The sequence below is a fragment of the Plasmodium cynomolgi genome, chromosome 7 (genome assembly GCF_000321355.1).
Source record: "Plasmodium cynomolgi strain B DNA, chromosome 7, whole genome shotgun sequence".
Lineage (NCBI taxonomy): Eukaryota > Apicomplexa > Aconoidasida > Haemosporida > Plasmodiidae > Plasmodium > Plasmodium cynomolgi.
Window position 1 is genome coordinate 717,871 of NC_020400.1, and position 12,621 is coordinate 730,491.

At 44.6% G+C, this 12,621-nt stretch overlaps 3 protein-coding genes across 3 annotated transcripts in view; 1 reads left to right on the plus strand and 2 right to left on the minus strand.

Annotated features, from left to right (window-relative positions):
- The window catches only part of PCYB_072580 (50S ribosomal protein L3), a gene marked incomplete at both ends in the record, with an annotated part of 2,301 nt that extends 1,765 nt beyond the window's left edge, over positions 1–536 (minus strand). Inside the window, 3 exons of the mRNA XM_004221655.1 lie at positions 1–58; positions 223–284; positions 437–536. The exon at positions 1–58 is cut by the window's left edge and continues 59 nt beyond it. Of these exons, the coding sequence (XP_004221703.1) occupies positions 1–58; positions 223–284; positions 437–536 (220 nt within the window). The remainder of the gene's footprint in view (positions 59–222; positions 285–436) is intronic.
- Positions 537–1,894: 1,358 nt separating this feature from the next.
- PCYB_072590 (eukaryotic translation initiation factor 3 subunit 5) lies at positions 1,895–3,033 on the minus strand (the record flags this gene model as incomplete). Its single annotated transcript, XM_004221656.1, has 2 exons — positions 1,895–2,599; positions 2,776–3,033. The coding sequence occupies 2 exons, from the start codon at positions 3,031–3,033 to the stop codon at positions 1,895–1,897; spliced, it is 963 nt and encodes a 320-aa protein (XP_004221704.1).
- Positions 3,034–5,141: 2,108 nt separating this feature from the next.
- PCYB_072600 (hypothetical protein) lies at positions 5,142–10,924 on the plus strand (the record flags this gene model as incomplete). Its single annotated transcript, XM_004221657.1, has 8 exons — positions 5,142–5,458; positions 6,203–6,829; positions 7,067–7,643; positions 7,912–8,010; positions 8,142–9,005; positions 9,095–9,787; positions 10,139–10,219; positions 10,472–10,924. The coding sequence occupies 5 exons, from the start codon at positions 5,142–5,144 to the stop codon at positions 9,003–9,005; spliced, it is 2,484 nt and encodes an 827-aa protein (XP_004221705.1). The 3' UTR covers positions 9,095–9,787; positions 10,139–10,219; positions 10,472–10,924.
- Positions 10,925–12,621: the final 1,697 nt, after the last annotated feature.

Genomic DNA, 12,621 nt, shown 5'->3' on the forward strand with positions numbered 1-12,621 from the left:
CCCTGGCGTTGATAAATTTCTTCACCATGTTGAGTTGGGAACTTCTTTTGTTTCGCACCTGAGGGGGGGAGTTTTCTGTAAGTATAAACTTAAGCCAGAGTAGTGGCGGTGTGCAGATCGGCAAGCGGATATGATCACTGGGGAGAACTGCTCGGGGAGGGCTGTCACGTTATGCACTGCCCCTGTGATGGTGAACTATTTTAACGAAGCAAAGAGAGTTACCTCCTTCGACTTGTGCACCCCGCTAGGCAAGCCTACGTCTTTTCCATTTTTATCGAAGGGGACTACACATCAGTGGTGGTGGGAAAGGGCGCAGATGAGGTGAAGGAGCCAAATGTGAATACACCTCTGCGCATGTGCAGAAGTAAACATGTGTGTATCAATTTTGGTTGGATGAAGAAAAAAAAATTATATGATGTCATTTTTTTCCCCTTACTTTTTTCCGAGTAATAGAAATTTTTTACAAATTTGTAATTATATATGCATTGGAAGAACACGGAAAGGATAAGAACTTCATAAAAGATGAATAAATGCATTATATTTTTTCATTTCTGCGTTTTTTTTTTTTTTTTCCTCTTCGTTGAGATGGTCCTGCTTTTTCATTTTGTGCGAACGAGTAGCTAATTATTGGGATTACTTCCTCGCCATGGTTATTTCCTTCCTCGGGTGGAAAAGAAAAAAAAAAAATAATAATAAAAGTCACGCATGCCGACTTGGTCGTATGTTCAACCTGTGGTTTTCTTCCCATTTGCTGGTCATACTCGGGTCCGTAAAGGGGCGCTGTCGGCATGGCGGCGAGCGAGCCAGTTGCAGTGCGTGCTATCCGCATAAAATAGTACGTATGGCTATAACCCCCATTCGATCGGCCCAGTACCAAAATAGGAGAACATGTGCACCCATTAAAACTCCACCTTGCCGCTACGCATCAATCATTTGGCCACAACTTGGAAGAAAAAAAAAAAAATGAACCCCATCCGATTTTCACAAAATGTAAGTTAACAAATTATATAAAAGGAAAATCCCCATTTGGGTGTTCCCCCCTAAAATGGCAAGCACGCTGTGAGTAGCCAAACCGCTAAAGGATTGTCTGGTTCTTCCTACTAAGCTGAGGCAGTTACGTTACGTCGATCTTTCTGCACAAGAGGGGTAAAAGTGCACAGCGGGCAGAATTAACATGGTTGTGTGTTTCAGGGTCATCCACCCCACACCTGCGACGTTATCCTACGTTTGTGTGCCCCCCGAAACATTTGATGAATACGCACTTCCATGGTGAACGAAGTTCACGCGGCGGTCCACCCCAATAAACGAGCACCTTCACCCCTAAGCGTTGCTCACAAAGCTAATATGTGATGGTTCCGCCGAACACAGATGCGGAAAAGGGGCAGGGGAAACGAATTGGTCATTTCAGTGGATACCCTTCCCCACGGTGTATAAAATGCTAGACTCCTTCTCGCCTGACATTTTACCCTACGCTGCACCGCCAAAGGGACCAATTTTACTTTTTTTTAATGAGATAACTTCTCACTAGTTAAAAATTTCAGCTCAAAATCATAAACAAAGTTGTAAAAAGCTAAACGTAAAGGATGGCTAAAAATCGTGTGAAAAAAAAAAAAAAATAGCTAGTTAGCTACCTGGCTAGCTAGCCAAAATGGAAAAAAAATATAACTAATTAATTTAAAAATGTTTTAAAATTTAACAGCTTTTAATTCACATTCTAATTTAAAAAAAATACATATGCACACTTGTTCAAGGAGGAGCATGCAGCATGCGCATTATCGTGACTACATAGTATGTGCCCACAGAAGAGGGTGATTAGCCCAATGCGCAAGCCTCTCTTTCTTTCCTTTTTTTTTTTTTCCCCCCCTCCATCTCCGCTATCATCACCACAGGCACGTCACTGCAATGATGATGCGTTTAACTTTTCAGCTATGAGGAACTGCAAATGAGCAAGATTCGATAGATATGAAATCATCAAATTGTCTTGCAAGATGCTTTCATTTATTGAGTCAAATTTTTCCAAAGTCGAAAAAGAATCATTGGAGAAGACCTTATGTAGGTATCTACCAACCTCTAGGTTCCCCTTCTTCTTTTTATCGATAACATCCTGTACATACGATTTGCACTGCTTTAACATAATTAATAATTTTTTTAATGACATTTCATTCATATCGTTTGGAAGGACACTATTTTTGTTGCCATGCATATGGCTGTCTTTGTCCTTGCCAGTTAAGCCTTTCTCTTGGTACTGCAACACCTCTGCTCTTTCAACATTACTGGGGAGTAACTCCGCTTGTATTTCGTGAAAGTGCACAAAGTATTCCTTTACCAGCGTGATGGGTAGTTGTACGTAGGCCTTGATGTTAAGGAAGCCACTTTCTAGTGCAGCGTCCACTAACAGGTGTATCGGTTCGTTTAGGGGGGAGTGGGGGTAGAACTTCGAAATGGAGTTGTGCTCTTTAAACCAGCCATGCACAGCGCAGGAGAGCTCGGATAACTCGGAACCGGAGCAGAACCAACCGACTACCTGATCTCTGGGACGAATCTTCTGCTTCAGCTCATACATCGTTTCGTGGTGGTCCTTAATGATTTGGAGGAATCCCTGTGGGTAAGAAGTGGGGGATAGCGAGTGTTATTCATGGGGATGTACGCTTGGCATGCCCATCGGGGTGCCAAACTAGGCAGACATTTCTCTCCAACATCGTGGCACATAACAAAAGGGAAGGAAAAAAACAAAACAGGTTTTCTACCCCTGTGACGAGCCACATGCATCCTTACTCCTTCATTGAGGGAATGCTTATCGACGAAGCAATCCGAAATTTCGATGAGGTTCGCGTCGATGACGCACCCCATGAGGGTTCCAATGACATGTGTTTGGTCTTCATCTCTTCTCAGGTAAGCATCCAAAATTGTGAATATTACAGCCGGATGGACTACGCACTTGATGCTGGTATGCGGCAGGATGTTAAAGTGCTGCGGCGTTTTGTCCTTCAAAAGGGAGCTCAGCGCTTTGAAGTTGTAGCGGTTGACACTCATCTTGGAGGGGAGTAAGCGTGGTGAAGCAAACACGTAGGGTGCGTAGGTACGTACTTATATGTTTATTTTGTTTATATTTTTTCCCAAATTGGGCCTCTTAAAGCGCAGCGGCAACTCAGTTGGGGGGTAGGGGGAAGAAACCCAAAGGAAATTTAGCCCAAAAAGCATATGCTCACGTTCGCCCTGTAAAGGTATACACTCATACGTTCGCCCTGTAAAGGTATACACTCATACGTTCGCCCTGTAAAGATATACACTCATACGTTCGCAATTTTTGCAATTATTTGTTCTTCTGGCGAGGGCTGAACCCCTGCAGCGTGTATATGCGCTTAAGTACATGCGTATATATAGCAGTAACGTTAACAACCTGGCTGGTCAGAAACGAATGCTATGATCCAAAGATTAATCTGTCAAGTGGCAAGCAAGTTTCTCACTCTGTTGAATTAAAAGGTTGCCATGTTAAGATGTATTATTTACGCCCCTAAGGTGCTTTTCCGCAGTTACCAGTAGGAAGAAAATGTGAAGGTATTATTTGTACGCTTTTGCGGGGTGACTAAGCAACGCTATGTGGTTTTTTTCTTTTTTTTTTTTAAACTTCTCAGTGTGGCTTGCACTTTTCGAGTGAAACGTCGATTTGGGAAAACGGGTCACTGTTTCGCATGGTATGCTCCCTTCGCCGCGTGAACGCATTGACGGTTCCCAATTAATCCTTTTACCTATCCGTGCGTGTCATTTTACATATAATATCCCACATGCCAGCAGCGCATATAACAACGTAACCACTTTTCTTTGTGACCCCAAGATGAGGAAAAAAAAAAAATGAAAAAAAGAACCATGAGGTGAACTCCATATTAACTCATTTTTACTCATCCACCTGTCGATTGATTATATATAAAAAGTGACGGGGAAAAAAAAAGGGACGGACGACCCCCCTTTGGGAATGGTAAAAATGTATATGTTGATGGCATCGCACGTCAGGGGGGAGGGGTAGGAAAAAAGAAAAAAAAAATAAATACCCCCCACAAAATGGTGATTCCTATTTTCCCAAATGGGAATGAAAAGCGAAACTGTAAATAAGTTAACTGTCGTAGCAGGAAGCTTAAAATTTTTTCCACTTTGTGATTGTATGCCATCTTAAAATAGGGCTGAACGATGATACTCGAGAAAGGAAAAGAGAGCCATGTGGAAGCTCACTAGGGGGTACCATGCACATCCAAAAAGGAGTATGGTTACCCCTGCATGTTCAACTGTGTATGTTCCGCCTATATAACGTTTCATTATCCATAAAGGGTAAAAAAAAAAAAAAAAGAAAAAGAGGTCTCACTGTTCACCGCAAGGATAATGAAACAACCATTGGGATAGCGTCTCCCACGATGTAGCTCCTAGTCGCCCCAGGCAACATAGTAAAAAGAGGTGGTGCGTCATGGTGTGCGTTTTATGAAGGTAGGGAAGTGACTTCACTTTTTAAATCACAGGTGTCTAGCACAAGGGGGGAAACGCGGTGGCGAAACCTCGTGCAGGCCCCCCTCTGTGAGCTAACAAAGCGTTTTCCGTAACTGCCCGCAGTGTTCGTGAGAATGGGGTATGGGAGGGCCAAGGAGAATCAGCCCCACCACGTGCTGAGGAAAATCACGTCAACGGTGGCGAACGGTAAAAGGTAAAGCGGCCATTTTTGGTGTGCCATTTTTTATGTACCATTTTCTGCGCGGCAGCTTCGCCGAGTCGTCACGCGTGGCGAGGTGCCCCTGTGCGCGCAAATTAAAAAAGTGGGAAGCTGCGGAACTGGAGAAGGAACATTGGCAGCACCCCCCCCTCCTGCCATCCACTGTCTTTGTGCTGAAATGACAGCATGTGTATGTCCAACGTTGGAAAGCTCCTCGAGTTATTTACATCAACATGAACTGCAAATCCACCACGATGTGTACCATATGATGGGGAAAAAAAAAAAAAAAATACCATCTTAACGTTCCCAACTCGCGTGAACTTCCACAGCCATGCTGCTTGGAGCGCTTTCCCTTCTGCTGCTCAGAGTGATAGCGGGGAGGAATGAGGAGAATCACATGAAGGGGAGTGGATATGGCTCCCATCACGAGGAGGGACGGAAAAGAATGTCCTACTCGGGCAAGGGAGGATCGGCAGGAGGAGGAGCGGCAGCAGCAGCAGCAGCAGGAGGAGACGACATGCGGGCGGATAAAAACTACAAACACCTTGTGGAAACGTCGGGCAGGAACAACCGAGTGGTGTGTGTGCAAAAAGAATTCAACGATTTAATATACTACAAGCATGACAACGAGTGCGACCCGCACAATACATTCAGCTTCTCCTTCAACTCTACATTCAAATTTGACAGTAAGTATTATAGCCGCTACAAACAAAATAAAAAATCGTTTGTGGAAAGAAAAATTAGCCCCCATGAGGCAGTGGGGTCATGCATAAATTGTCTCTTCCTGGACGAAATGAACTTCCTAAGTATCTATGGACACACTTTTATATATGACAAATCTGAAGAGACGGAATATAAGAGGTCCTATGAGAGAATGATTGACATGCATTACGTACCCGAAGGGAAAGGAAATTCCCTGGAAGTGGATACCAACAGTGTGAATGTCAGGGATAGCTCTGCGAACAGTTGGAGCTACCACAGGGGGGATGACGACTCGCATAGATCCGAAGACTCCAACTGCCCACAGGACTCTCCCCTTTTGGACAGCCTTGAAAACTCAATACTAGAAAATTTCCTGCGAGATAACAGGATACACTACGCGTATGACGAAATAGGGGACGGTGGGGAAGCTGAGGGGGAGAAAAATGGACAGCCAAGTGAGGCCACTGACCTGGTCATGGGAGACGCTTCGCTGAATAGCAAAATGGTGGATAACTTTTTTATGAATTTGAAAACGGAGGGAATTGGCGAGCATGGAGAAGCGGGGGATCACCATGAGGTGGGAGCACACAGCGGGGGAGGAGAGCTCAACCGGGGAGGAGGACACAGCAGGGGGGAAGAACTCAACCGGGGAGGAGCACACAGCGGGGGGGAAGAACTCAACGAGGTGGGCCACCTCTCCGGGTCGGACGAAACCCAACCCACCGGTGAAAGCAACACCTCCCCCCCGCACATCAAAGACATGGCAAATCTCACATTCGATAAGAAAAAGTGCAAGAAGTTCAGAGAGGAAATAAATAAAAAAAAAATATGGAATAACGTACTTTTGGTGAACTCATTCACAAACCTAAACATACTGTCACATATCGATAAATATAAAGGAAGGTACCACGAATTAAAGTATTTTTCTTTCCACGAAAATTACAAAAAAAGGAAATTAAACAATCTGATACGAACGACACTCGATTTGAATGATAAAAATTATTTTATTAACAATAACGTATTTATTTTGATTGCTAATGATGAAATCAAATTTTTAGATCAGGTAACATTCTGTGGAAGGATCTCCCAGGATGATGAGTGGTCCGTTCCGTACATTACAGATAAGAGTGTGCGTGTACAATATGAACGGATAAAGAGGAGATACAATTTTTCGGACCATAGAGAGGATAATCGTGTTTTTCTCATCAAGGTGATGTATCATGAGGAGGAGATAAGTCTGATTCTACTGGACTACATCAGAGGGGTTGGAGACCCCATGAAACTGTCTATTCCTTTTTTTTATTTGGCATCCCATGAGTATTTTTCTCAGTACACTCATTTTTTTATGAAAGATAATTTGATTGGTTGGATAAGCAAGTCCAAGATTTTGTACATCACGGCGATGCGCAAGATTTTTTCCTACCTTCGCGAGTAAAATAGACAGGGGGCGCGTGGCCTTCTTGGGCGCCTTGCTCGCCACCCCCACCGTAAATTCGCATTTGATTTGCGGCGAATTTGCCGCCCACTTGCTGCCAATTTGCTGCCCACTTGCTGCCACTTGCTGCCCACTTGCTGCCACTTGCTGCCCACTTGCTGCGAATTTGCTGCCCACTTGCTGCGTGTTCGTTTTGCTTCTTCCCCACGGCGCCCCCCCATCCCTTTTCTCAGAAGCGCGAGCTACGCGAACAGGCCCTACGACGTCGTGACGATGGAAAACAAAATCATCTCAAATGTATACCTGCTGTACCTGAGCCACGACATTTTCAAGTACGTGCTCTTCGGGAGGTACAACCCCCTAAAGGATTGCTCTCTCCACAAAAACATCCCATTCGAGGCAGCGCTCCTCAGCCACATCAGCACATTCACACAGGAAGAGTTATCCAATCACGAAACTTATTTCACCAAGATAACAAAAAAGGAAATCAACCTTTTAGACGATCCTAAGAAAGGGAGTCGCATGGATGTCTTCGATATCTTTGTCATCCCATCAGCTAATTATGTTAAGTTCCAGCAAGTCTTATCTAGGCTATTCAAGGCTTTGTTCGACTGTGGGGGAAAACATATTTCTATGTTGTTGAAGATCGCCACTGTGAGGTCTCACTACGATATGTTGTACAACTTTAACTGCTACAACTACCAGCTGCACAGCTTCTTGGTCAACCTGCTAGACCTGCACCAGCGCTATTACGAGCACGCCGAGCTGGATGCCTTGTTCAGGGAGAGCCAGCGGATTTTGCTTCGGCTGGTGGGTGATGAGCAGCGGGGCTGGGCGCGGCACCCAGCTCGCGTGCACGCTAGTCAGTGATTGCACGTTAGTCAGCGGTTGCACGTTCGTCTGATTGCACACCTTCCAATGCGTCTTCTCACACGTCAGCGTGTCCATGTGCCCCTGGTCGTGCGCTGCAGCCACGAAGTCTGCAACAATATGGAGGAGCTTCTTCCCATCGCAGTTTCCTGCACTTTCACTGTGCTGTCTGCTTCTTACCCTTCTTCTTTACCGGCGCTCCCCACAGGTGAAGCTGACGCTCGACGAAATGAACAACCTCATCCCGTTCAACGAGGACAAGCAGTTGGTCAAGTACCTCATCGTAATTCTTTACTTTGGGAACGACGTATGGGAGAGGGGAATGGCGAGCAGCGCGCGCAAAGAGAGACCCTTTCCGCCACGCCATCGCTAAGTCGCCACCGCTAAGTCGCCACCTCTTCACCGCCGCTTCCCCACCGCTGCCCCTTCACCGAACAGATGTTTTGCCTGGACAAGGAAAACTCCATATACATTCAGCTGATTTACGAACTGCGCCACCTGAACATACACCACGCGATCCTCGTGGCGTACCTATCCGGAGACAAGTCGGGGACGCTCTGCTCAGAGGAGAGAGTCATTCAAGTGGACCCCCACAAAAAAGGTGAAGAAAAAGGACCCAGGTGGAGTGCCCCGTACCTCACCTTCGAGGATCAGAACGCATATTTGAAGCCTCCTCCTACAAACAGAATTGACGTGGTGGACCCAATAGCTGCCTTCCTAAACCGCTTCGATAATAGACACTTCGGGGACTTCCACGTGACCATAAAATCGGAGAAGCATTACTCCCTTGGTATATTCATAGTCTCCTACATGGCATCAGTTATATTCATCATCGGAGAACTGAACAGAAAACACAAAGTCATTTATGTTTACAGAATATTTAAAAATGTGTACCTGAGGAATTACCCCTACAACATTACCAAATATTACACCTTCTGGAATACCAAGCTGTATGCCTTTGCGCAGTACGAGCCGGAGTGCGTCCTGCTGTTCGATAGGTACAGCCTGTATGAGAAGTACACCTCGGGAGGGAAGCAGCCATCGGGAGGGAAGTGCCCCTCGGATGGGAAGAACCTATTGGGAGGAGAGGCAGCCCCCCCAGGGGGCCAATCCGACGCGCTCAAAAACAACGAGGAGCTGATGAATCACTTCGCTGCACAGGAAAACAGTTGTCTATGCTACGAAAGCATGATCAATAAATCGAAGGGCGAGTTGGTGGTGAGCGAGTACCTACAGTTGCGTCACCGATTTATGAAGAAAATCAAAAAAAAAAAAAAAAAAAAAACTTGTACGAAAAGATGAAAAACTACAATTTTTTTAATGACCCATTGGAAATATCCTACAAAACGAAGAAATTTCAAAGTGAAAGGTTAGTAGACATTTGCAAAGACATGACATTTGAGAAGAACCATCTTTGCATGTTTCATAAATCTAGAATCATACTAACTTATCTGTATTTACTGACCACCTCACCAGAATATACATTCTACGTAATCAGCCCCTTAGTCTTTATAAAGCCAAAAAAGTATTGCAACCAATACGACATCCCACTGGTGCTGAATAATATATTAAAGAATAGGAGCTTCTTCAAGAAGAACTCCAAAATCTGCATTAATTATGCTTTTGCTCATTTTATATCATCGGGAAATAAAACGAATAATTTTATAGTAACTGCCAAGATAAGTGGGACCATGGTGAATGTCAGCAAAAATAATTTGTTACTACTTCTTCCTCTGAGAAAAAGAGTAGACATTTTGGATCACTCCACAAATAAAGAATATGACATAAAGGAGGAAATTCTAAATGAGTACTTCATTCTTGGGAACCCCTACATTCCCATTAGTGTCATTTCGTACAACTACGGGGATTACAACGAGGTGAAGAAGAATGAGCATAGTACTATAGCTGGGGCATTTATAAAAAGGCATGACCAGAATTTTGTGATTTATCGTAAAATGACGAATGGGAGCGGCAATAACCATGATAAGCACAACGTAGTTGACCAACGTGAAGAACATAATGACAGCTCCTGTGCAGAGAACCACTCCTTCGAAATAAACGGTAAATTGCTCTGCTTCTGTGACGTGCTTAGGAGCAAGGAAAAGCAAACGAACAATTGTGTGTACCCCTTTTGTGAAGGAAACAAACGGTTTTGCTACTTCAACGAAAGGTGTATTGACGGTAGGTGTGTCTGCATCGATGGGTACTCAAGAAATCCGATGAGTTCTCTGTGCGAAAAAAATAACGAGTGCATCCTATCCGGTGAATCAAATTGCAAAGAACCAGGGAAATGTGTGTTGTCTGAGAATAGATACGTGTGTCTGTGTCCGCATCCCTATGTGCGCGTTTTAAACAACTGCCTGCACCCGCTCAAGGGCATCAAAATCGGGCTGCGCATCTTCAACCATTTTCAAAACGACTTTTCTAACGACGAGGATGATGCATCGAAGAAGGAGAAGTTCTACACCAACGTGTTCGGCTCCATGTCCGAGTACCTCAAGGAGGTCATCAAAAGTGTACGGCGGAGAGTAGAACCTTCCCTGTGCGGGGTGGGGCGTCCCATTTGGCACTCCATTTGGGTGCCCCATTTGGGGTGCCCCATATTGAGTGTCCCAGTTTGTGTACCCTAGCATGCCTTCCCAATTTTCGACCCACTTGCTTTCCAGTTGCTTCCCACTTGCCTCCCACTTCCTTTCCACTTCCTTCCCACTTCCTTCCCACTTCCTCCCCACTTCCATCCCACTTCCTCCCCACTTCCTTCCCCCCAGGTGATCGACCCCGCGCTCACCACGCGCATACACGTGAAGCCCATACAGAAGCTGAAGAACGGAATCAAAGCGACGATCATAATTAACCAGCGAAGCAGCCCCGAGGAACCCACGCCTATCCAAGTCTTTAACATTTTCCTTAACCAATTGGGGGACTCTACATCTGATCTGAACAACGGGTTCTATGCCTACTTCGCTAGATTCACGTACATAGAATACGTAAAATCGTTCTCCAAGGACGAGGGGTCCTCCCCATTTTACGATCATCTCCTCAGATACGTCCCAACCTTTTTTGTAAACATGTTCGAGGTAGATGCGTTTAATGACATATCTATCATCGCATGTATCAATTTTTTTGTTTTAGTCATTGTTACCTTTGCGGTGCTCTTTTACTTTTTCTACTTGTTTATCAAAATGAAGTTTTTCCGAGATGTGCACCTCAAGGGGTTTTAGATCACTCGGACATATATGATAGTTAGGGGGGGGTAGTGGGGCTCCTAAGTGTGAGCTGCCTGTAGCAGAACAGTCAGCGCAGCGGCGCCCAACCTTTCCCAAGCCACAACTAACCCTTTTATCCATTTAAGCTTTTTTTTTTTTTTTTCTGTTGCCATCCCGTTTTAGGGGCAGACTTATGTCACACCACCCATTCGTGACGACACTCAAAATGGCTTCCTCACAAGTTGCACACATGGGGAAAGGGTAAACCGGCTGGGCTGGAACGTCGTGCCCTGACTTGCCATTATTTCCCCACTGCGTGTTGCGCCACACGAGAGAATGAACTAACGGTGGGGAAAAAAAAAAAAAGGATGATACGTACTTGCGGGAAAACTTATGTACTTATTTGTTTACTCGTATTTTCCCGTGCCCCGTGGGGTGCATTCCCCCTGAGCAGTTTAAAAAAAAAAAGAAAAGAAAAAATCTCCCTTTGAGGGATGTAGCGATGATGTAATGTTCTGCCGATCTCGCGTTAAGCATACAGTATGCACGTGAGCCGTGTGCACCTTCGTTTTTGTTTTTTTTTACTTTATTTTATTTTGCTTTATTTTGCTTTATTTTATTTTTATTTTGCTTTATTTTTATTTTATTTTTTTCTTTAGCCCCGCTGGCGCCACCCCTCTACTCTTTTTTCGCGGCGTCGAGCTGCCTTTCTCGCTGGAGGACAATTCACCGAATTTTGGCCCCACGAAAAGGTGAAGTAAAAATGCGTAAAAAAAATAAATTAAAAATATGAAAGGCGCAAGGGGGTGGTGGTGGGACGTTCGTGCAGTGATTGATTAAAATGGATCTTGTAAAATGTATTCTTAAAACTTTTTTTTTTTAATTTTTCAGTTAACGCTTTTTATTTTTCACTTTTACTTATCTCCCCTGATGTGTCACCACGCGCACATCCTTCCCGAGTTTTACCCCTGAGAGTCATTTTTTTTTTTTTTAAACACGTTTTGATTCCGCAAAGGTGTTTCGTTTTTGTTGCTCAGAATTGTCATACGCGTTTTTTCCACCATTTGGTTGTTTCCCTCGTTTGTTGTTTCTTTCCTTTTTTACGTTTTCCTCATTTTATGTTTTTTTCCCTTTTTATGTTTCCCCCATTTGATGTTTTTTTCCCTTTTTATGTTTCCCCCATTTGATGTTTTTTCCCTTTTTATGTTTCCCCCATTTGTATGTTTTTTCCCCTTTTTTATGTTTCCCCCATTTGATGTTTTTTTCCCTTTTTATGTTTCCCCCATTTGCTGTTTCTTTCCTGTTTTGTGTTTCCCTCCATTTTGTTATTCCCCCGCCCACCACCGCTCGTTTTGTGTACCTTCCGCGGGGGGTACATATTTCGATGAGCGACTCATCCGTTTATTGCATGGCATGTTTGTTTTCCTGCGTCGCGCGTCAGTGCCCACACGCAGCTGTATTTTGCGCGGTTGGTCATATCCATTTTGCGGAATACCTGTGGGAAATTTAGCGTTTCCCCCTTAACCGCCGCATCGCTACACCGTTACACCATCCGTTTGTTGCACTTGTTTATGCCTGAGAGTTACATACGCATAGTCGGGAAAATTATCGAGCACCTCACCTCACCTCACCTCACCTCACCTCACCTCACCTTTTTTTTTTTTGTTCCCTACTCACCGAGAGCTCCTCCCGATAGTACCCCCTTAAGACGG